This window comes from Notothenia coriiceps, unplaced genomic scaffold (genome assembly GCF_000735185.1).
Source record: "Notothenia coriiceps isolate Sejong01 unplaced genomic scaffold, NC01 NC01_scaffold00037244, whole genome shotgun sequence".
Taxonomy (NCBI): Eukaryota; Metazoa; Chordata; class Actinopteri; order Perciformes; family Nototheniidae; genus Notothenia; species Notothenia coriiceps.
The window spans coordinates 6799535-6825200 of NW_011369945.1; the positions used below are offsets into that span (position 1 = coordinate 6799535).

At 39.8% G+C, this 25666-nt stretch overlaps 2 protein-coding genes across 2 annotated transcripts in view; one reads left to right on the plus strand and one right to left on the minus strand.

Annotated features, from left to right (window-relative positions):
* The first annotated feature begins 201 nt into the window (after nucleotides 1-201).
* LOC104965238 (chromodomain-helicase-DNA-binding protein 9-like) lies at nucleotides 202-3890 on the plus strand. Its single transcript, XM_010794197.1, has 6 exons — nucleotides 202-281; nucleotides 895-950; nucleotides 1689-1806; nucleotides 2101-2187; nucleotides 2451-2645; nucleotides 3885-3890. The coding sequence occupies exons 1-6, from the start codon at nucleotides 255-257 to the stop codon at nucleotides 3888-3890; spliced, it is 489 nt and encodes a 162-aa protein (XP_010792499.1). The 5' UTR covers nucleotides 202-254.
* Nucleotides 3891-4148: 258 nt separating this feature from the next.
* cwc27 (CWC27 spliceosome associated cyclophilin) overlaps nucleotides 4149-25666 on the minus strand; it is a 33234-nt gene continuing 11716 nt past the window's right edge. The window contains exons 11-14 of the mRNA XM_010793375.1: nucleotides 17219-17322; nucleotides 9940-10049; nucleotides 9716-9822; nucleotides 4149-4670 (exon numbers count right to left, since the gene is read on the minus strand). Coding sequence (XP_010791677.1) covers nucleotides 4508-4670; nucleotides 9716-9822; nucleotides 9940-10049; nucleotides 17219-17322 — 484 coding nt within the window. The 3' untranslated portion in view covers nucleotides 4149-4507. The remainder of the gene's footprint in view (nucleotides 4671-9715; nucleotides 9823-9939; nucleotides 10050-17218; nucleotides 17323-25666) is intronic.

The window sequence follows — 25666 nt, forward strand, 5'->3', positions numbered from 1 at the left end:
TCTGAAGGAAGAGGCAGAGTACTTTCGGCTGCATACTTTCAAATTCTAGCGCACTCGAGCTGGTTTCTCCATTCTTAGCTACCCTACCTTTAAGTAGTAAGCTGATTCCCCTTAAGTCAGTTTTATTAAGATGTGTCCTGAGGATTATGTAAATGTGTGCCGTGGAAGAATATAAAGTCATACTTGCAATTTTCTGTTTGCTGCATTTTTAGGAGAACCCCAGTGAAGAGGACGCTGCAGTTGTTGACAAAATCATGTCTTCTCGTATCGTGAAGAAGGAGGTATGATAGGCTGCAGTTTCTTTTCCTGCTTTTACTAATTGTTACGGTACATCTCTCTCACAGTTGTGCTATTTCGCAAGATGTTTACCTGAAATATTACTTATTAACTTATTTTACGTAGCATTTTTAACGTGTGTACTACAGGGTTCTTACGGTCATTAAAAACCTGGAAAAGTCATGGAAATTCCAGGCCCTGGAAAAGTTATGGAAAACAATATTTCTCCAAAGGTTTTGGAAAAGTCATGGAAATGTAACTAAAGTTGCATCAAATATAATTTATATTTGATCTAATCGCCGAAATAGTAATACTATAATGATAATACATACTGTATTGTAATGAAACGTAAAATGGCATTTAACTGACGAGGTATTTTGCTTATTTTTCTGTTCCATGTTAAAATAACCCATTTTCAGTGGTACCGCTGAGAAAGAGTAATTGTTTTGGTCATGGAGAAGTCATTGAAAATCATCGGTGAAAAAGTGTATCAACCCTGGTACTACTTTGGTCCTTAATGACATACCTTTATTTTTCAAAATAGCGTAATAAAACAGCTATTAGCCAAGTAAAATATTTCATTTGTAATTCTAAGATGTTCATTATAATCTCTTCCAGGTTTCTCCAGGAGTGGTGGTCGAAGACGAGGAGTATTTTGTAAAATACAAAAACTAGTAAGTTCACTCACAGTAAGCTTTACTTAACAGTTTATTAATTACACAGCAGACAGATTCAAAATAATATTGTGTAATTCATTCTGTATATGTAATTATCCCACTTTAAGCAAGTGTGTGTGATCTGTTTATATATAGCATGTCGCACTTATAACAGAAACTCTTAAACTACATTTAGATAATACATGAAGCTGATATCTGAGGGCTTTGCAAACCATGCTGAACTAGAACTTTGTGATGGCATATGAGAACAAGCACGCTTCCTTGGGATGGCTTTCGGTATCGCCATGTACATTTTTGAAAATCAATGAAATGCCTAGCCATAAACGTATTCAAGATTATAGTGAACCGTAGGTTAACTTCGACAGCCCTTACAGAGAAATCATTTGTTTCTATTTGAAAGATAATCTCTCGTCAGCCAGATTGCTTTCATTATGTTTTCAGCCTAATCCTGAAAAGGATTGAACAATGTCACACTATAAATAAAATAAATTTGATGAAACCAAATGTTTGATAGAGGAGCAAACACTGTGTGTGTGTGTGTGTGTGTGTGTGTGTGTGTGTGTGTGTGTGTGTGTGTGTGTGTGTGTGTGTGTGTGTGTGTGTGTGTGTGTGTGTGTGTGTGTGTGTGTGTGTGTGTGGGTGTGTCCAAGTTGCTCCTGTGGGGATTGTATTGAGTATGTAAATCGCTTTGGATAAGTGTCTAACATGTAATAATATAATGTGTGTGTGTCTCAGCTCCTACCTACACTGTGAGTGGGCCACAGAGCAGCAGCTGGAGAAGGACAAGAGGATTCCGCAGAAGATCAAACGTTTCAAGCTGAAGCAAGCACAGAGGGCACTGTTCTTCGCAGACGTAAGGATATGTTTCTGTGTACACATTTCTTTATGAGCGCAGTCACAATGTTATGAGCACGTGTGTTTCCACAATTGGTTGTCAGAGGAAATGTGTGTGTTTAGTGTGTATGAATGTTCTGTGCGTGCGGATGTTTGATTCACTTTGGCTCTGTGTGGGCGGGCACATCTGTGTGCATACATCACAATCAATTTGCCTGCTCGGTTGATACAGCAGTGATACTTATCTCAGCGACCAGATGGTGAGTGGGCATTTCCATTGATTCTCTCTTGTTCTTTCTCTCTGCGTCTTCAGAGGGAAGAGGACCCCTTTAACCCGGACTATATCGAGGTAGACAGAGTGCTGGATGTGTCGTATTGTGAGGACAAAGACACAGGAGAGGTACAGTGGAGCCTTTTTCTTAATGGTGAATCATATCCACGAGTAGCACTTTAGTGTTTATGTGTATCTACGTGGCTTTTACCCTTTTCCAGCTTTCTTGTTCCTTTCAGTAAACGCTCCACTCTAGCCATCTCTTTGTACAGTCTCAGTCAGGCCCAAGGCCATGCTATTGGGCTCCCTCGCAGCCTTTGTTAATATCATCAAAGCAGAGCGTGGCCTCGCTCTAGTCTTTTGCAGCGCTGACTCCTCTCTGCCTGCTGCAGGAGGTGGTGTACTACCTGGTGAAGTGGAGCTCTCTGGCTTATGAAGACAGCACCTGGGAGCTGAAGGACGACGTGGAACAGAGCAAGATAGAAGAGTTTGAGCAGCTGCAGGCAGTGAAGCCAGACTCTCGCAGGACGGTAAGTCATGACCCTCCACATCAGAATCCCTTCATTAGTCCCACGGAGGGGACATTTGCGTCGTTACAGCAGGAAAAAGAGCCACAGACGGCTTAATGTTACATAATGTTAAATATGTGACATGCATTAAAAAAAACACTAAGTTATGATATAATAACAAATATAATAAAAAAATACACAGTTACATAATAAAAAGAAAATACAAATCAGTGTTTCCCACAGAATTTTATTTTATTTGTGGGGACACCGCACCGCACCCCCCCCACAACGTTCTTGTTGCTCTGTGTTGCGTTGTTAATGAGTGAAACACACCGGAGTTGAGGATCTGTGCGGTTTATTCTCCCAAAAATATCATTTACAATTTAGGCATTTAGCATATGCCTTATTCCAAAGTGACTTACAATGACCGATTACAGGGACATTCTCCCTGGAGTAACCGAGGGCTAAGTGCCTTGCTCAAGGGGCACAGTATTGGTGGCGTTCCAGGCGGGATTTGAACACACAACCTTCCAATCATCAGCCCACCTCANACCTGAAACCCATAGAACAGCTGTACAAGAGAGCTATCAAGGTTTTTGACAGAAAGCCACATTCATACCACCACTGTACCATCCTTGAAAAACACAATTTCTTGAGCTTTAACAATTTTAAGTCTTTTAAGAGTATGTGCTTTATTTATAACTGTTTACATGGACTGCCCCCCCCCCCCCTTAGGGGAATTCAACCACAGAAAACACACTGGACGCTGCACTAGGTCAGAAACCAGAGGAGACTGTGAAGTCCACCGCAGACGGACCACTTTTGGACAAAATTTCCTCTCCATTAAAGGCAGCTCATTGTGGAATAGCCTCCCAACTGAGATACGGGATTGTCCCACTTAATAGCTTCAAAGGTCAACTCAAAGAACGGTTGAGAAACAAACAGACGTGCAATCACCGCTAAATGCACTTTAATACAGGGGTATCTCCTCTTGCACTTTAGGTATCTCTTGTATCTTCTCTTGCACTTTATATGTCGTTGCTGCTATATTGTATTACCATGTCATAAATACTTGTGTATGCTGCTTTTGCTCTTTTTGCATGTATTTTGTTTTTGCTATGTTTGTAAAATGTAATCTTCTTAAATATTTTATGTGAGGGACTGCGGATGGAAATGAGCTCAAATCTAAATCTGGCACTGTTACGCTTGACACATTTTAATGTTTTAAGTGTTCATTCATGTGCATTATTCCTGCCAAATAAACGATTAAATACATTTTTTCCCCCCTCAATTCATGAATTAACTGATATGTTTTAGCATTGAGGACACAGATTGTGGTAATGTTATACGGGACTGCATTATATTAAGAGGTATTTCTAATATTCTACTCCAAAAAAAGGGGGAAGACCTATAATTATGTGGTCCAATAAAACACCACTTTGACCTGAATAAGAAACATATAATTGACTTATGCATTTGAGGCAATGTCACCGAAATCTGAACATTATTGGTTTTGGAAATCTAATAAAGTGGCTTCTCACTGGTACATTTATTTAAAATCAAAGAAGTCAAATAATCACAGACTGTTTACAAATGATATTTATTTATTTTTTCAGAAAAGGTTACTTCTTACATTAAAGCTCTAGACAACATAAACTGCAGAAAAATGGCATGAACAAGCTAACAACACCACACGTAAATCAAGTCACCTTAATCATTACTTTGACTAGACTCTTATTTCTTACTGAGTGCAGTCCGGGTGCAGCTGTATTAAGCGAAGTAGCCTTTCCATCACAGATTAGAGGGATCGTATGCACTCAGGTCAGCATTCTCAATCCAGATGTTCCAGTCAGGAGATGTAGGGTTTGAAGTGGTATGTGGACGAGAGGATGCTGTATGAACACTTTTTCGTCGTCCTGGGCAGGACCTGACTCTCGACCTCACCACTTGGCCTTCTTCTCCTTCATGATCTTCTTGCTCTCCTCTCGCCTTCGCTTGTTGACCGGGTTTCGTGGGTCGTGGATCTCGAAAGTGTCCTCGTCTTGCATCGTGGCATCTTTGACTTTTCTGCTTTGCTCATCAAACTGCAGAACGTGGCCCATCCTAAATCAGATGAAAAGAGGTGGAAAGAGTTTAAAGAACGGCAGCAGAGGATCCCCTAAATCACTGCTCTTTAGAACTTTTACTATCTCTTCAAGCTTCGAGCCAGTTGGAATATAATATTATCAAAAAAAAGGGATACAGTTGAAATTGCTGTTATTTGTTTAAGGCGATTAATCCTGGATATGATTATCCGAATATAATATAATATAATATCATTAACTTAAACGGGCCTTATTATGCTTTTGGGGGTTTCCTGTTGTGTGTAATATAGGTTTTAGAGCATGTAAATGGTCTGCAAAGGCTAAAATCCCCAAATTTCTCTCCCACACCCTCCCCCATGCCTGAAACGCCTCGATTTGACTCCTTTGTTCCAGTCCGCAACATAGTGACATCAAATTGTATCAAAGTGATGTACGGTAAACAACCTTCTCCAAGTGTTTGGCTGTATTGCATTTAGTCTAAACCCAAATATATTTCAAAAGATATTCTGTATTGCTGTCTGTGGGAAGCTAATATACAGTAATGTTTATCAAAGGTCACACAAGGTGTTTTGAACACAGCTTTAAAGCCTTGTTAGGATTGAAAAACCCAGGAGATGCCTGGCAAAATGTTAAAGCATGATTGGAGTCTGGCTCGGATATATACAACCATAGATATACTCTGGTATTCAAGTTAAAGCGAAAACCTCTTAAAGACCACTTTCTTTGACAGAGGAGCTTTAAGCAGGTATCTGAATAGCTTCTCTGTACACAGTGAGAGATACAGTAAGAGGGCTCAAACTTTTGAGACATCTTAGCAGTTCAGAAATCCAGAAAGAAATCCCTGGTCCCCGGAGAAAAGACGCTCATGTGTCTTTCATTTCCCTGGCTAGTTTCTCTTCCCTTCAAAGACAGATTAAAGAATCAGGACATTCCTCTCAGGAGATATCAGTGTCAGGCACTTCTCAGATAAAACACATGTTCTCCCACTGACATGATTTCTTCAGCTGCTGTATGAATGCTATCTGTAAATCTAAACAACAAAGCAGGACTGACTAATCGATTGTAAGGACCCATTTTTAGCCACGCAGCTACATCCGCCTTCATTCATGAGTGGAAAATCCTGTGTCAGATATACCCCTGAATCAGTGTCATTCATCCACTTTTTTAAACAGGCTGAAATATCTCAACTACAACTGGACAGATGGCTTGGACTTTCATTTAGCACTATTTTTATGAACATTTTTTTTGTATTTGTCTCCAATACTTTGGTTTATAACCAAATACTTGCAAAACTAGAAATGCTAATCGGAGAGCGCATTTGCTAATATCAACGAGTAAAGACATCGTTCTTTTGACTTTGGTGTGTTCATGAGCTTCAATTCGCAATATGGAAATGACAAGGACACTAAAAAGATGATGTTTTATATTTTTTTGCTAACAGAGTTGAAACAAATTGTTGACAGCTGTTACAAAGTTCTGGTTTGGACTTGAGAGGACGTTCGTGAACATTTTCCAATCCGGGAACTAAATGTTCTGATTACTCAGAGACAACATGAATGCAGCACGATACCTGCAATTTTATCAAAAGTGTCAATCTGCCTTTGACATCAATTTACATCTGGTGATTAGATGCACCATCTCTAAGATAGCCGGCTTTTCTACCCGGACAGCTATTCGAACATATCAATCTTTCCTAGCACCCAACCCTTAGTTGTGTTTGAATACTTACGGTTCAGGTGTTAAATAAAGAGATGTTGGAATGCTTTTTAAACATTTTCAGGGCATTTTATCTAGACAGAAGAGGTGCCAGAGATAATAAGGGAAGGGGAGGGTCTTTGATTTCTAAGCCACCAGTACATTCACTGACTGCTGTTAAAAATGACACAGTAAGGCTCCAATCATCCCGCCATGTGTCAGAATCTTTGAACCTCCTCTTTTAAGCTGATGATCAACATGTCTTTATTATCTGCTAGAATACAAATATTTACATGACCTTGTGCTGTATATGTCTGGCAGTATGTACTCTAAAGTGTAGTTCAAACCGACGAATTAAATACAGTTAACTGTGTATTTTAGAATGTTTTTTGTCTGTTTTTGGCATGTGGTATGAGTCTGCTCTGTTCCCTGGCTGAGGCGCTTACATTGCGTGTGTGTGTGTGGTGTGTGTGTGTGTGTGTTGGTGGTTTGGCTGTTGTGTGTTGGTGTGTGTGTGTGTGTGTTGCTGTGTGTGTGTGTGTGTGTGTGTGTGTGTGTGTGTGTGTGTGTGTGTGTGTGTGTGTGTGTGTGTGTGTGTGCGCGTGCGTGTGTGCGTGCGCTCTCCCCAGTGTTAATTTGAAATCGGTAGAAGTTGTGACAGCTCATCTAGGATGTCATGGCTAGACTCTGGCAGACCCTTAGGACTCCCGCTGTGAGCGCGGGCCGCCTCTGATAATTTGTCTAGCAGTCTCAGTGATGACAGCCGAGTCACACAGCTCCGAGACCAGAGGTGGAAACACAGGCTTATCAAAAGCACTCTGCGCTGCCAGAATGCTACAGAAGCTTCCCTAAAAAACATTCCGCTCAAGTAGGGGGTGGGAATTAGATAGATACTTGATTCTTCCCAAGATGGAAAATTGTTTATTACAGCAGCATTTTGACAGTCAATGTAGAAGAATAACAAAATGTCTTAGAAATAGAATAAAAAACTAAAAAACTATGTATGCTCAGTAGAAAATACATATTCAGAAGAGTATGTACACAATATAAAATATACAGAATAAAGTAGAATACTCTCTAATATATCAAACTATTGAAGCGACAGAAACATATGTGCATATAATCAAATGACAATATATGTTTCTGTAGCTTTGTGAGATTGTATATTGTAGGTCATTCAATTATTAAATATTTTTTCCCAAGATCTATTCATCTATCTATCTAAACATAGTGTACTATACATACAAAAAAATGTGCACAGCAGCTTTTAATTAAAAAGTAAAATATATCCTGTGCAAAATTAAGGAGTACAGGAGGGATAGTGAAAGAGAAACTCTTTGCATTGAGAGTGTGGACTCTCAGTGTGTGTATGTGTGTGAGGGGCGACCAAGAGCAGGAGGAGGAGGGAGAGTCAGAATTTGTAGACACAGACACAGATGGAATAGTTTACCTCCTCTGGCCCAGACTTGACTTCCAATGTCTGACCTGTTGTAACCCACATTCTGTTCGCAGCGCTCCTAGAGTGGCACAGACTTCCCACTGGTGTTTTTCTAGGAGTACTATGCTACTGCCCCTGTCCCTCCCTCCCTCCATACCTGGCGGGGGCGACACAGTGAGGTGTCTGCAGCCCGGGAGAGGCTCCAAACGCCAGCCAAGGCTTCTCTCAAATTCATTAGGGCCCCCCCACACACACACACACACACACACACACACTCACAGAGACATGCTGCACTTCAAGGGGGCTTCTCGAGACTAATAGCAACTACAGATTTTGTTATTCTAAATCTCTCACAGAGAGACACTTTGCTCAAATTCAAACACATGGTATTCATTTCAAACCCCTACTCTGTGTAGTAAGACTTTGAGATCTTTGGTGAAAAACAGAATATGAGAGGAAAACACAGCGTCAAGGCTGATTTCCTGATGGCCAATCTGGTGGCTACGGGTTGAAATCCCAACTACACACACACACACACACACACACACACACACACACACACACACACACACACACACACACACACCATGAAGTAAGCTTTGGATCTGGTCAGTTTCATCATTCCTGGTGAAAAGAAGGATTTTCTGAGGTATTTTAGTGTCTCATTCAGACTTTTTGTTACAATTAATGCTTTATTTTCGCGACCTCTTGCAATCCAGTGTTCATTACGAGGGTGTCAATTGGAATAACAAAATCAGCAGGGGATAATGAAAAAGACTTCTCAGTGCCAACTTTTCACGCTCCAACTTCACCGTCCACAAAACAGAGTGTTTGCCAAACTTCTTCTTGAACTCTCCAGGAGGCACTTCTCAGGACTCTGGTGTGCTTTCATGCTGCTCCTGATATTTGTTACGCTAAATAGTGTCAGTGATTTAAAGTCGAGTAATAAATACTAACGCGGCAGCTATTTCATTCTCTCTTATCCTGTATTCCTTTTCCAGAGGCATAATCATTTATACAGTTTATCATGAAATACTGAGAAAAATGTCCTACTAACTTAAGTCGGTATGAAATTACATTAATAAAGTGACAAATACCTAAGTAAAAAAAACATTAACAGACAAATGGGACCATATATCAAACTAGATAAAGAAACCTGAAAGAAAAATAGCATTGATTCAAAGTTTTAAAATCTTACATTAATTTAATATATTAAGACAGTGCAAATATAACTGTAGTGGGGACTGATGGGGAGAAATGAGCAGATGGTTTTTTGGTCTGTGTCTGACTTTCATACAAGCTCTTTTCGTTTTGGTTGGACTCAAAAGTGTTGTCGGAAAACTATCAAGCTAGACTACCACTTGCAAGGATTGCAGACCGTTTAAATGACGTAAATATTGTCATCCCTCAGTTTAGCCACTGGTTTTCACGATATATAAAAAATAGACATTTTTTTATAGTTTCAAGAAATATATATATACAAGCCCAACCTCTTCTTGGTTTTTGTTAATGTAGCACGTAACATTTTTGTTTTATTCAGATATTTCTAGAAATGTGGACCAATGACAGCCAAGCGACTGGAGTGTGTGCTGTAGTATTATTTCCTCAACTTACAAGCTCAAAGAGCCTTACATTTAAATATATAATATTATAATAATGTTGGTCATAAGGACAGCCAGCATTTGAAAAAGACGCTGTTATTTTTGTTCTTCCTATCTTTATCAATCGTTCTTGATTTAGCTTTGTTAAAATCCCAAATGTTGAATGCGTACTTCTCTCTGCTCCTTGCCTCACAGTTGACTCTTTTTTTTGTCAACTGGCAAATAAATAAAATAAAATAAAAAAGTGTGCAGATTTCACAATTACAAACGTCCACAAAATCAATGAAATATAATCTCCACTTATAAATCTTAAAAAGGTATCAGGCTCACCATCCTTTGTCATCGTCCTCTGCCAGCTCCTCCACGTCCTCCTCTGGAGCATCAGTAGTGATGGCCGAAGACAACTTGGACTTGAAACGATTGAGGAGTTCCAGTGTCTACCAAAAACATCAGACATAACTTCATATATACAGTACAGGTGTCTGACTTAGGACACAGATCCCACTCAGCGTTTTATATTCAGTAATTATTGGGAGCACACTGAGTAATATCACCTGTTGTTCTCTGACTGAGCCTTTCTTCAGTTTTTGTTTCCTCTGGTCTTCGTACTTCTTCCGTCCCTCCATATACTCAGCCACCGCCTCATTGCTTGGCTTTTCTTCCTCTGGAGAGACAAGAGAGGCATTACTTCTGATAACTCTTTTTGACTTCACTTAAATAAAATATGGCTATCTTTAAGCAAATCATACACTTAACAAAATACAACAGGAACCTAGTTGTGCAGAGTGAAGAAAGACAAGGTTTCAATTCTGACACACATTTCACGAACATCACAAACAGCCGTCCAGAAAGGGAAAAAAGTGAGTTTATGCAATTTTTTGCCAGTTAAGATTGGCACCTTATTTACAAATACTTTTATATCAACCAAAGTGTTCAAAATGGTGGATAACCTTGTTTGTTTGATCAGAAACCATACTGCTGAGATGAGAAAGTGATTGATTTTCCCCTGATGCAACAAGTTGACAACATTTGAGGAGAAGAAATACCTCTGCTTCACATGATCTCCTGCAGGAGACAGATGAGGAGCCAAGAAAACACGCCAAACATGATTGGAGAAAAGATAAAAGGAAATTCAGCTTGTCAAGCTGCGACACCTGATCCATCCCGCTGACAACCTTCATAAAGATGTAGTTGACCAAAGCCCCGACCTAGTAACCCTTCAATTTATCTTTCTTAGAGAATACCTCAAATCTCGCTGCTATCTGGAACAAACAAGCTTCATGTATCTGATGTCTAAAAGGCAAGGAAAGAGCTCTTAACTCCTCAGCGGAGACACGTGAGCAAACAGTATGTGCACTTCATCCACTGGAGAAGGAAAAACATGCTAAAAGAGATTAAACTAGTGTTAATAAAAAACTAGCAACTCTTTTGAAAAATCAATCGACAACTGGTTTGATAAAATCATATTTTTAATAGATTTTATCGGCTTTTTATAAAAAACGTAAGCTCTTAACATTCACTGATTCAATCTTCTTTAAATGTTTATTTATTTCAACATACAATCCATTATTTAACGTGAACATTGGTTGAACAAAATTACACTTGTAAATGGCACTTAAAACTTCTCAAATGTTACATTTTCTGGTTTTCTGTAATAAAAAACTCAATATCTTCGGGGTTGAACCAAACATGACATCTGAAGACATAACAATAAAATGGTAATGCTATTTTCGCACATTTTCGAAATGTTATGGATGATATTATTTATCGAGACAACAATCTATAATGAAAAGATTGTTCGGTTTAGCTTTAATGTAAAAGGGGACACTACAGCACACTGGTGCTCTAAATAAAAAAGGTAGGATATATACGCGTCATATCAAATGCAGGCACAAAGAGTATAGGTCCCAGTGCAGACTTGGATTCTGGGAATCATTTTCCACGAAACTGTCCTCTGCAGTATGTGCGAAGCAGTGCCTCATCATGGATGAAAGGAGAGACAATCAGCGTGCTGACATTGGTGCCTCATGCAGTTAATGTGCTCCTGTAAATCTCCCAGCTTAGACACACAGGCTGTGAAGTCACAGAGTGGCAGACAGTGAGCACAGTCTGCTGCAGCACAGTCTTTCCACGGCAAAATGTGATGTCACACACACACACACACACACACACACACACACACACACACACACACACACACACACAGAGGACTGTTTGTTCAGCTCTACTCTGTGGGACCCCAGGTACCCTCACCCTGCTGCTTTTAACTAGAACATGCACACACACACACACACACACACACACACACAGTAAAATGCTTACCAAGATACACTAATAAACGCTAAATTACAGAATAAATGCAACAGCATAAAACACAGGGGGGGGAGATTTTAACTCATGACACAGAAATGACTATTAAAAACAAACTTAGTTGATGACAAAGGTTAATGCTGCATTGAATAAATTATAGTCAGAGTTCGGTCTCAGTTCGCAAAATGAAGGCAAGTCTCTGTGCACTAAGCAGCTCTCCCCAAAATCCCTAAGGCGTTACTATCAATAAGATTTAGAGGGGTTGAAATATGTGTTTTCTTCACCTGGACAGTGTAAGGCTAGATTTGTATTCTTTATGCTAAGCCAGCCTTCCATTTACCGAACAGAAACTGAAATTATTGTCCAAAATGTGGAACTGTATCTTTAAATTACGAAACATTTGACTCACTTTATTACTTTAAGTTGACTTTTTATGATAACATGTTTTCAGATGTAAGGTAGAACTCTGTAAGGGGTTCATTTGTTCCCAGAAAGGTTCACCTCGGGAGAAACGCGGCAACCAAGTTTCCAATCCCACAGGGAGTTCGGGTCGACTATCACTTATGAAAACCGTGCAATTATTCTTGTTTCTCTGCGTTTTGAATACTGAAAATACTGAGCAATTACTGGAATTTCCAAAACGCAGCTCTGGAAATCCAAGTGCAACATTTCCCCGGGTGTCAACAGGGAAGTTTGTTCTGTTGCTCGAGGGGCAAACCTTTTTTCTCTTGATTTATGGGACCAACAAGTGATCTCCCTCCATCTCTCCCCCAGTCACCTCTCCTGCTCCCCCCCCCCCCCCCATCACGCAGCCTGTGACATGCTAGATGCTGACTGATGACGCCCCGAGGTTCTCCATACACACATCACCTTCTCCAGCTGTTGTCGCTAACTACCATCTTTGAGTTTGATGGCCTTTCTAACTACATTCCTCCCCTCTGCTGTCACCTGGGCTCAAAAGAGCTACAAATCAAGCCGCTGATGTTGTAGCAACCAAAAGCTGTTGTGGAGGGCAAACGCCTCTTTTATGGGATAAAAGGCTCCCATTCTCTGTTAAACAATCAACAGTTTTTAAAAGAAAAAAATCCTGAGTTGTGAGGTGACATGACTGCTCATAATCAATCAAAAACCCAATAATATTAATTACCTTTGAGGTCAACAGCAACTATCCATCTTCGACGCAACGGAACAACTGTTTACATAAGAACATATAGCAAAGAAGTCCTGTGAAAAAAAGTAACTTGTTGAAAAACTGTATATTGAGGAGACAAAAATAATCTCGATCACAGGTAATTGGCGTTTCAAATATCCCTCTGCTGCAGCATTACTTTCATTCATTTCAAAGTCAACAACTTGCAAGAGGCAGCAGCGTAATAAAACACCAAGGGCACACAGGCCTAACCTGTATAATATCTAAGTGGGATACAGACTGCTGCCACATCATTTAAGGTGGGTATTGAATGGACAGTGGTTTCAGAATGGCTCTCTTATTTTTGGCTGCGGTACCAAGCATTCATGCCAAGAAAGAGAAAACCAGACTACAGGAACATGCTATAATTTATGTGATGAAAAGTGAAGGGAAAAAGGTGAATTATGAAGAGACAATTTAAGTCTCACTCCAATCAACGTCATGCACATGTGGGCGGCTGCTGCTGGTGGTGGAGCAGGATGAGGAACGGTCTTTACTGAATTAATGCAGAACTGTGTTGGGATGGTGGAGAAATCACATCACCATTTATAGCAATATTACAGGAAGCGGTTTAGACCACTGCAGTGAAAGTCCTTAAGTGTCTTCTATGTTTTTATTATTTGTATTCATGGGCTGGGTAAAAGACAGGAATAACAGGACGGTCACTGCCTTTCACTATTAGTTTAGGCTAATGTCACAGATTAGCATTTGCGATGGTGCCTTAGCTTGATAAATAGCAAAACGGTGGGAATGAATAGAGCTAAAAAAAAAACAGCATCCACTTTAGCCTGACACTTATATTAAAAATCATATTCATATCATATAGAGTGCCACAGTGACGCGTCCTAAAACCCGGAAGTAAGTTAGCATTTTACCACTTCCGGTTCCTTCACCAAAAAGCAATGCATAGGATTTTGGAAAATAGCTGGAAATAAGGTCTGTGTTTGACACACATTGAAGAGACGGATCACGTTTTGTTCTACGACATTAAACACATCAGCAGTGACCCCACTGGTGATTTCTGAAGAGTTTACGATGGTTGTTAACAAGTGGCTGAATAGGACTACAGAAGTTGTCGAGGCCGTTGTACGTCATTACACCGAACACGTAAACACTCCCGCTAAGTTTGTTTGCCCTGTTCTGCTTGAAAGAAAGTACCTGCGCTTTTGCAAGCTGTTATAACAAAAGCTTCAACTTGTACAATTTTTAATCTGTAGTTTTGAATATGGATCTTAAGTTGGCGTGACGTTGAAGCAACGACCCTGCTGTAGTTTGTTTATAGCATAACGTTATCATTTTGCTTCTGGCGACTAGATTTATGATTCGAAAATGATAAAAGTAGGGTAGACATGTGGAGATTATCCGTCTGAACAAAACGTGATCCGTCTCTTAAATGTGTGTCAACCGCAGACCTTATTTCGAGCTATTTTCCAAAATCCTATGGAGAAATTGCATTGCTTTTTTGTCGAAGGAACCGGAAGGAGTTTACTTCCTGGTTTTAGGACGCGTCACTGCGGCACTCTATTAAGGTTTCACCTTAAATCAAACAAAAGATTGAAAACTACAAAATCCTTATGGCAACTATTATGACGAAAGCGATAGTTGTTCACCTCTTGTCAAATGTTGGCAAATTTGTCTGCGCAATAAGACACCAAATCTGTACTTTTTTCCAAAACATACTCTTTTGTAGGTTTATTGCTATATTTGGCAGCTGACATTGTAGACACAAGTTACTGGACGAAATAGCACAGTTTGAACCAGCAATCTCACACTCTCCTATAGTCTGTTGGGTGCACCAGAAACAAGTAAAAACTAGAATGGCACTTGGAGAGCGCAGACCTCGGCCAAGGCCAAAAAAGCATCATCATGACTCCCATTTCCCTTCTCAGGAATTCTTTGTTCCACCTTTGGTGTGATTGAGCTTTACATCGTATTGTGGAAGCTTAAAAGAATATGTGTTGTATTTTATTGCAAAGAGCATTCACAGAAGACCTCAATATTTATTTTGAGGTTGTAGTTCTGACCAAAATGGACATTCATGTACATTTTTGGCGTCAGAAACAATTTTTTCCCGATTGTTTCTATACCTCCTGAATGCAGCATAAATGCCAACGAAAGCAAAACATAATTTGTGTTCCTTCCCTTGATTTGTATTGGCTCTAAAATGTAATGCTTTCATACTTGGGACATGCCCTTCTGCTAAGTTTTTAATAAGAATCATCGTGCCCTTCAACAAGAAAATAATGAATAAAACACAAGAGACATCATAAACGCTTAGGTTTGTCTCTTTTTCTCGCTTTACTCAAGTAACTAAAGAAGGGACACAGCGTACTGGGTTGGTGGTTCTTCATTTAATTTATTTTAGTACCATATTTACTTTTTTTGGAAAAGCGATCGTTGACTTGTGGGTCACTTCAAATGAAGTGAAGTTTGTTCCCGCAGGACCATTGTGGTGGATTTATGGCCAAAGCGAGGCGCCACCTTTGGCTTTGATCGCCGCAGTTTGCACAAGCTGTCTGCAGAAATCTTCAAACAGTTAACGCACACAAATTACACAGGTCCTACTGGTTCTGTCAGCCACTTGATATTTAATGCATAAGAATACACATTTTCCTGTAATTAAATTAGTAGAAGTGTGAATTAGTTTTAAGATCTTCAATTGCATTTTTTACAGATGACTCTATTTAATGAATAATTAATTACTTGAAAGGCAAACAATAAAATAACTACATTTGTTAGTTACTAAAGTTAAATATTCTCTGGTTACAGACTTTTACGTGTTTATATTTAGAGATTTATTTTGTTTTCTGAGATGGATCACTGAATTTCTTTGGGTTTTGGACAGCTAAAAGAAATCCAAAGTTTTGAGACGTCGCCTACATCTCTGAAATGTTTTCTAGGCTTAGCTGAATGATTGAGAAATTAAACAACCATAGAAATAAATGCTAGTGGCAGCCCTTACGCTGACCAGTTTGAGAAGCATGCGAATAAATTAGAAAGAGGTCGACCTTCACAGAGATGTCAGAGCAGAACCAGGGAAATAAATTAAGCTTTAAGGGACGACACTGTCAATACCCTAAATGTGTGTGTGTGCAGCTCTAAATGCTGCACAGCTTCTCCAGTGGGATCAGATGAAACGAGCCCTCACCACAGTGTGTTTCTGTGGCTGAGCTCAGCTTCAAGATATACAGCATTTCAGCAGACATCCGTCTCCCCTGCACTGGCCATTGGCCCATGACATCTATTGGAATTAACTGTTGCTTCCAACACAGAAATGTAATGAGGAACTCTCAAAAGAAACTCCTGCCTCTGGCTAAGCTGCCAGAGAAGCACAAAACAAAGGTCCCCTGGCAGAGCAGAAATACCTTGTAAGATAATGGAGCAGCTTAGGCTAGCTGCCACTTGGTATAACAATGCAGGACTGTTTACAGACTCAACATTAGAGTTTATAACTGGATCTTTTAAGAAAAGGCCTCTTTCTGCTTAGGGGTGTTTATCGAAACAGCTATGTAGATATCACTAAGAGCAACACATTGTGTCAGACTGACCAACAGAATCCTAGTTAATCTTGCTTTGAAAGTACAATGTGTGTTGTGCTCTTTTACTTAAAATCTTGAACCAATCAGTTGGAAGTCAAGAGTGGGCTCAGTGTCTGTGTTTGGAGAAAAAAAGCCACAGTGTTTGTGGAGACAAAAACAATGTTTGAGCAACAAAAGCCCATCAAGGTTTTCAGTAAATGTTGGCTGATGTTAATCCCAGAACCCCACACGAACTATATTATTTGGTTTCACAATATACACACAACCTCAAACTAACCTCTTGGTCTGAGCAGCACTTGTAATTTTCAAAAAATGTAAAAGAATCCAAAGATTGACAGCATTATGACAGACTGCAGTGTGGTGGAGACCGGAGGAGGTTTTGAGGGCAGATTTTTTACAGACTCACACTGGCCAAAGCTGCAAACTAACAAACACACAAAGAGTTTGATGTGCAACTATGGCGGCCACTCAACAATTTTCACCCACGCATTTTTCTGTGAGCTCAAACTCAAAAATGCAGACCCTCGGAGGGGGGAAGAAATAGACGTCTGCAACTAATTGACAAAATCAGAGGGTTGCCTGTCTTAGTGTCCATTAGCAGAGAATGCAGCACGGACCACCCTCTTAGAGACTGTTCACACTCAGCGCTTTGTGCTGAGAGAGTCCTTTCTCAAGCACCTAGTTGTGGTGAGATACATGTAGAGTGTATTATCAACCACCAATAAATTCACAGCATAATGAGTTACAGTAATACACATCCATCAGTACATGGAGGGGGAATAAATGCTTACATACCTTCTTTAACTTCCTCCACTGCAGGTTTTAAACTGTCTTCTTTCCTTTGCTTTATGGCCTGTAGATCCTTCTTCAACTGCCGCGCCTCTTTGCGAAATTCATCACTGTGAGGGGAGAAATACAAAATGTATTAAGTTATAAAAATCAACAAATATAAAGTATTACACCTGTAAAAGACAATGATGATGACAAAATAACAGGTTCATACACAAAAATCAGTCATGACAAATGTAGTAAATAGTTAAAGCAGACTTGGGGCTCCACTGGCTCCTGCTGTTAAACAAGCGTTTTCATAATAAAAAATCAACACTCTTATGTTACTAGTCTTCTCAAACAAACATCAATTGTTCATTCTCTCTGTCTGAATATAGCGTTCATGGCTAATTATGTGGGTATATCAAACAAACATAAAACGCTGCGTGTGGGTGTCAGAGGGAAGAATGTACATTAAAAGCTTATGTTACAACAATACATTTGGTGGAGCCTTGATCAATTATTGTTCGCGCCTCCAAACTCAACAAAAAACATATGCTTCTGTTTGAGGATTTTATTTAGTCCAACTTTTCTAAGCATGAATCATTTTGATTAACTGTACATAAGTAGAAGACATGGGAAAATATAATTGTTTTACAGGTCACAAGAATGTCTATAACCTTAGAAAGGAAGTCCACATTCAAGACCCATTATGTCTCCCGTCAAGTTTAAGTATAGACCAACAGATCCTAAGCCTAGGGCCAATCCAAGTCTCCGGTCAGGACAACCAGGCCAAAGTAAAGACCAAAAGGTCTCAGGTCTTAAGATACAAGTCCAAAGTAAAGACCATGAAGTCCCAAATCAAGACAAAGTACTAAATCCAAGGTTGTCCCAAGTCAAGAGAGGCAAGCCCCAACTCAGTCAAGACCAAAACTCCTAAATCAAGGCAAAAGTAATGTCTAACAAGCCCAAGCTCAACTACAGGAAAGTGGCAATTAGAGACCAAAAACTCTCAAAATCAAGTCCAAAGTGAAGTCCAATAACTCCTGGTTCAGTTCCAAAACGTTGTGTTTGAAGTCATGGGTTCACACAATATCTTTCATTTTAAAGTCAAAGCGATGTTGCTAATCTTTTTACATTTGTCAGGTCAAGTCACCAGTTTCATTACTTGAGTGAGTCCAAGACTTGAGTCAACAGCACTAAGTATATGCATGGAGATATACGCATGTAAAGCAGAGCACAACACTTTGGACGGAAGCTATATAATATTATTGTACGTTGTGTGCAATAAACTACATACACTTCCTGTGATACATGAGATAAAACAACCACCCAATGCTGTTGGCAGAAGGAATGAAATACTTTATACTTCCTTTCCTCAAGTGGCACAACATTACAGGCACTACTCATGTCCAGCCACCCTAATAAAACCTTTAACTAGATGACAGAGGCAGGCCAAGGCACATCCTTGCTTCCTCGGTAGCGTCCCCTTTGGCCCAAAGCCCAGCTCATGCAAGGCCAAATGCAAGAGGTCTGAACCAGAGCTGGCAAATGCTGACTATTGTTCCCTTTCATATGATTGAGACTACCGCCAGTTGCAGAGCAGATATGTTTTGTTAAGAAATGATAATATTTTCGTACTGCCTGACAGCTCTGTTTTTGTCCCATTCTCTCGTGGAGCCACAGAGCACAGGTAAGTCTCAGTCTGGGCCCCTGGCCTAGAAACATGTGAGGCATCTCCAGACCAAACAATGGCTGCCTTTGTTTCTTACATCTGCTTCTCTGGGCTGACATTCATTTACATCCTTTTTTTCAGCCTTTTATTTCATTCTTCTGTTTCTAGCGTTCCAAACACTCATGTTACCTTTGTTTAAATCTCTCACATTGTCTGTGACAAAGCATTGAGGCATCAAACTGAGTGATATTTTAACTGCAAGTGTCTTGGCAAATATTAGCGAGCCTTGATGTAATGTCTCTTCCTTGTTAGCTTCCCTGCAGCTCCCGAGAGTACACATGAGGAATCAGTCAGACATGCTGCTGTAAAGTCGTCTGTTTTCCCAAAGTGAAAATGTTTGCAGCTGAATCCAGACTGCCAAGAGCAGCGCTGGTTGGCAGAGGGAGTCTGTGTGAGGAAGTGGCCGCTCAGCTCTGTCTAGGAGCAATGACAACAAACCTATTTTCTGAGACACACTCAGATGTGACAAACCACAGGAGGAAAGAATAATATAATCATTCAAAGACTATAGCTGCCATTCACAATTATGCAATTCACACAAGAAGTGAAAGCCTAGTCAAATATGGTCAAATGTATTATTTTTGAGCTAGTATCTCTTCATTTATGACAACATATTGACATCCATCAAAAGTAAACAAAGATATTGCAGAAAGAGGACGAAATAACATGAAGTCAGCGGTCTACAATTTAAAGTAGTTTAACTTTCATTGCAATATGTCATCATAGTTTTTGAGACTTTTTAAAGACTTATTATCACTTTGTTACTGGGTTTTCAGGTTCTTGGAAAAACCTTTGACTACTACATAGGAAACTACACATACTGAATGAGGCCTTCATTGAATTTCAATTGGTTGTATTTTTGAGATGAAGAAAGGTTGTATAAATTGACATTTATTCAAAAGGGCTACACGATTCAGTATTTCACTTCATTAAGTGGGGATACTCACACGCTCACAAAAACAGCAGACGCCAAATATAGTTTTGATCCTTTTCTAGTTTTAGTTACTAATATTGGTCCATCTGGATCCTACACTTCCATAATGCAACTTTCTGGAGAAGATTTCAGGTCTCAAAGCTCATAGTCTCCAGGTTTTTTTAAATGAATTAAGTTCACAAAGCTTTTGCAGAATGACAGGCACGATATAAAACCGTTCTCACATTAAAACGTACTACTACTAAACTGATCTTTCAGGGTATAAATCATTGGAGTTCCAATTTAGATAAACATAAAGCAACTTTCAATGTCACTGTATCAGGCAAATGGTGCCATATATATGTAATGTAAAAAAGGAAAACATTCTTGAAAGTCATGCTAACAAAGTCAGGCCAAAAACTGCATTAGCAATGAAGAGCAGTGGTTACAAATCAGATTATTGCTCACAGACTATGACCTCAAAACTAACCTGAATATATTGTGTTATGTTGTATATACAGTGTTTGATCCCCCCCTTTAAAATGTACAGTATATACACATATTTGGTGCTTGTCCAGTTCCTCTTGACATGACTCCTTTGTGTTTTAACTAATTATCTATGAGTCAAAAGTATGACCTAAGGCTCTAAATCAGAGCAGCCTCTTCTCCTGTACTGAGAGGTGAGGCTTCATATATCCTGCAGAGAGGAACACTTTGGACTGAGGCTGAGTGATCATTTTCTGCCTGCCTTGACATGCCGCCACTCGGAAAACAAGAGACGTTTCCCAGGTAACAGCCAAACAATCGGCTCCAGAGCCGCACTGCCAATAAAGAGAAAAAGGCCAGAGAGGACAGGAAAAGCCCCGACAACACCTGTTAAGACACACCTTGGGGCTCAGCAAATTCCTCCAAGACCCTCACATCCCAACACCACAAATTACTTTCTGCACACTCATGAATAATGTGAGAACACCCTTTGGAATATACTGGGTAAATCTAAATGTGAGTCTTTTTTTAAAGGTAATTGAAGCCAATACACTTATCTATATAAAACATGTTTACCACATACTGTATAGGCCAATAATTGCGTAACATAAAGAAATAAAATATACTTTTAAGATTCTTTAGATATGGGTATTTACATTCTTTGACCATGACAGACATTTTTTATCAGATAAAAAAGGGCTTTTAGAGAGACATACTATGCAATAAGGTTTCTAAATGACTTCCAATATATCTTTAATAGGTAATTATCCGACAATATAGAACAGAATAATGATATACATGTGGTAAACTAAGATATGGCTCAAATATTATTGCCTCCCTTCAGCTAAAAGGATTGATTGATAATGTCGGTAAATCAATTAATCAGTTACATATTGCTAAGTATTTGACTGGCTATGACACTCCTCAAGCTTTTATGATGTAGCCTGATTTAGATTAAGTAGCTACTTAATACCTAGCAAGGATTTAAGACGCACTATATTCACGTGAATAAATAAATAAATTCACAGATTTAAGGACAGATGGTGCAAATCAGTCACAATGCAGTAAATATCAAAACTAAGGATCAACGTTGAACAAAATGTATTTAAGGCCAGGCCAGTAATAACACCTAATAGAATAAAAGGAAGGATAAAAAAAGGAGGAATTTAGTTTTTTGTGGTTCATCCAAGAAGAGTCTCCATCTGACAGCAGGAGACGGGACTCAGTTAAAAAACACAGGCAGAGATAGAAAATCCACTCAGTTGTTGTCATCAAATAATAAACAGACCTAAATGGACAAAGCTGCATACATTATGGATCCTTTTTGTAAATCCCTTTTATTCCCAGCATCCCTAGGCTGCCAGCTACTGTCACTCTTTCAGAACAATTCAAAAGAAGTGAAACCCAGAGAGCTGTGGATGATTAACTTTTCATAAAGAAAGCATATGAAGTGATTGGCAGGAGACCAAGAACTCGCTCATGATTCAGAGCCCTGCATTTAATACTCCAGTGTCTGGCAGCAGTCTGAGGTTGACACAGGAATTCGACAACCTTAAAAATAGTACAGTGATGACTGTATGGTTCATCAAAAATTCAATCGTTTTCCAAAATGTACAAGCAATCCCTTTTTTGGATTTCTCTGCATTCTCATTTCCCAGATCTCAAGTGACTTTGGAGAAATTTCATTTCTGATAAAGTCAAACAGTTTCAATTTGAAATATAGCCGCAGTGTGAATGCAACAAGTCAAATGGGGATTTAAAACTCGCATTCAACACAAAAGGATGGCAGCTTCTCCCTGCTATGGTGGACTCTAACGACTGAGCAAGTGATGTGGATGAATGTGCTAGAATAACAAGATGGCTGGTTGAACTCCCCTCAGGGGGCACTCCATGGCTTGGTCAACAGCCAAGGAGAACTGTGAGCTGGAGTGGAGGAATCCAACCTCAACACAGGAATTTGCATGACTTTGCAGAGTGATCTAGACCAACACATTACCCATGCAGTGGGCCTAGGTTCCTCTGAGCTGCAAACTCACAATTACTGTAAGTTAGTTATGATGAATGCTTAATGAGTTTTGCGGAATATCTGCATGTATCTTTCAGAATTTTCCATTTCTCTTTAACATTTTCTTGCTTTTCAGACAAAGAAAATAGGCATATTGTCAAATGTTGACATTGACCACAATCCAAGCTGTTTTTTATTAATTTTCAAAAGGTTTTAGACCCCACCGTCCTAGACACGCATCGCTGTCTGGAACAGTTTCCAGAGAGCAAGTGCCCCATATGCAGCAGACATGCTACAGTGGGCCAGAGATGTGTAAACCTGGCAGCTCCAAAACATACACAATCTCACTGCCAAGAACTGGATTATCTCAAGCAGCTTTCTGCACAACAGCAGCGGCGAATGCTTTCTTGATCTCGCCAACCTTTCACTGGGAGCGCGTTGGGTTATGACCAATGACAAGAGACAGGTGCAGCCAATTAATAGAGAGTGACGCAGCGTCCGGGGAACGGCCACTCGGGCAGGATAATTAGTGTCTGCTGTCCCATTTCACTTACACTGTCCACAAGGCTAGAATAATACTTTCTGTGGCAGGAGACCAAAACCAGAAACAGTAAGATAAAGAGTACAACTGCAACGATTGGTCAATCAATGAATTAGTCCATTGACAAAAGATTGATTTGCAACTATTTTGATGATAAGAAATATATTTTCTGTCATTTCTTTGGTAAATCTCCAAACATTCTTTGGTAGCAGCTCCAATGTGGAGTTTTGATGTTGTTTTTCAGTTTGAAGTAATTGTAAAGAAAATCTCTTTGTTTTCTTTGGACAAAAAACACGCCGTATTTCACTAGTTTCTGACCGATTATAGTGATAAAAAAGAAATAAGTGGTAGAATCATCAATTTAAGAACTAGAATTAACGGCATTAAGACCCAAGCTTGTCTTTAAGAATGCCCACACAGTTGCACAGTCTAATTTAAATTGTAATTGTTACTTTAGTCTCTATTAAAGTCCATATTATTAAAGCCTGCTGCCACACACTGTACACAGTACACCATATATAAGTATGTGATAACAAGTGATATAAATAACAGGAAGTGCAGTTGTGTTATCTGCAGCCTGGAGTAACTGAGAAGCGATTACCGGAGACAGCAGAGGGAGCCAGGCCTGCTGGCAGAGCAGCTCACCCTGCGTCCCCAGCCATATGGAAGCGTTTTGCTTCCCCAGTCATGCCCCGTCGGGTTTAACAAAAGTGGCGACTACCACATACACTGCTTTTGGGACTTCATTCAGTAGTGTCTTTTATAAAGCAACCCCCTAAAGAGGCCTACTTCAAACACAGTAAAACCAGACTTGATCAATAGTTATATAAAAGAAGTGTCAAACTGTGAGTGTAAAAAGCTCAATACCAACAACACCACACTTCCCAGCAGGTTGAGACAAACTTAAACAAAAAGGATGTACTTTGGATCTATTGTGACTCATCTTTAAAGTTTTAACATTTCTTGGTCCACGTACAGTGTGGCAGACTGCTCATTCAACCATTGAACTCCGCAGTGGAATAAAGCAACGTAGGAGAGTTTTGAAAAAATATTTTGGTTTCTGGGAGACTCCTTATTTCAAGGTTGTCTCAACAGCCTTGACTTGAAGACAAAATACACAATCATTGTTGTAAATGTCCCCCCTTACTGAGGCCGAATACACTGCAGACACAATTCCTTCAAATACTGTTTATCTGAGTGTTAAATGCAAAGTAAACTCAATCAGACAGAATTGAAAAAGCGGCTGATTTTAACATCCTCTCCTCTTTTTCCCAGGTGACTAGATACTAGTTGGTGTTCCTCGTTGCGCACAGAGCGGCTCACAGCTCAAAGCAAAGCAACTGTGGGAGAGCGAGGCTGCAACAATGCCCCCTTTGTCCGGGGCTAACACTGTACCTACCAGCCTGCCCTTTGATTCCCTGCCAAGACAAACCACTGTGTTCGGTTACAGTTCTTGTAGCAAAACAATCTGCGCTTGTGTTTAATATACTACAGTCTGCCTGCATTGGGCTGGCTGTCAGTTAGGACACATACACACATACACACAAATGACTGGGGGCCCTCCTCCTTATCCCATTAGCACTAATGAGAGAAGGGTATGTTGATTATGTGTGTTGAGCGCTACCTGTTAAGAGGATATGGAGCAGAGATAACTGGCCAGCATCAAAGAGAGATGAAAGATGAATCACTTTCTCCTCAGGTCATTTTCAGACTAATGTTGTCTCACACACCATCACCTTCCACTCTCACCTTCACTTCACTCACACTGTTGGCTCACACAGACGCACTGTTTGCTTCTACTTCAGCACAGTAAGTAATTTGGTTTGAGTGCCAACATTCCTGTTTCAAATCGCAGGTCCACTGATGTTGGTCCAGTGAGTGTGAGTGTGTGTGTTAATGTATGAAAGTAAGTGTGTAGAAAAAGAGCTGGTAGATACGAGCACGGTAATGACACAGGATACGAGAGAAATGGGGAGACACTGGAGCTACGTTCAAGAGCACCATATTTATGTCATCTCAATAATTCTATTATTAAATGCTGATCAAATGAATTAAGTGCTGCAGAAAATTAGATAAGTACCAAGAAGGAGAAACAGGACTTATTTGGAGTCTGATATATTTTAAACCTTCTTAAAAAAGGGAGACTCCACCCACTTTACTCATGGGTGAGTTTACTCATCAAGCAAGAATGATGCATAACATTATCAGCAAGCTATAAAAACTGGAGGTTTGAAAGAAGTGGTCATTTAGACGTCTTATTAAAGATGCATTTAAGGCCCCATTTACACGGGAACACAAACGCAAACGAAACGCAAACGAACCAAATTCGATATCAAAAAGGTATTCCGTTCACACGGATACGGATCAATAAACGTGTCCCTTCACACGAGACCGCTCGACCCGCTGGAGACGCTGTAGTACATATGCCGGGCCAGGGCTCGACATTAAGGACTGCCCGATGGCCCGCATCTAGTATTTAGGTTGCCGATCGGGCAATCTATTATGCCAGTATCATGCAGCTCGCGGATCCAGTAATGAGTGACCCGACAGTAAAACTAAACATATCTATAACTAGTTTTGAGAGGTAATTAAAATAGCTACGTGTGATATTCTAACCTGAAGTTACATTACATTACATTACATTGCATTTAGCTGACGCTTTTATCCAAAGCGACTTACAATAAGTACATTCGACCGGGAAGATACAACCCCTTCGATCAGATCTAATGATAGGAAAATACCAACCAATCACCCACGGATCACACACACACACACTTCTCCTCTCTCGCCAAACT

What these genes read in the sequence shown, in the direction of transcription:
- LOC104965238 (XM_010794197.1), top strand. Translation starts at nt 255, where the DNA reads ATGTCTTCTCGTATCGTGAAGAAGGAG. An exon ending in CTCGTATCGTGAAGAAGGAG is followed by an intron (nt 282 to 894) that starts GTATGATAGGCT and finishes AATCTCTTCCAG; the next exon opens with GTTTCTCCAGGAGTGGTGGT. An exon ending in AGGACAAAGACACAGGAGAG is followed by an intron (nt 2,188 to 2,450) that starts GTACAGTGGAGC and finishes TGCCTGCTGCAG; the next exon opens with GAGGTGGTGTACTACCTGGT.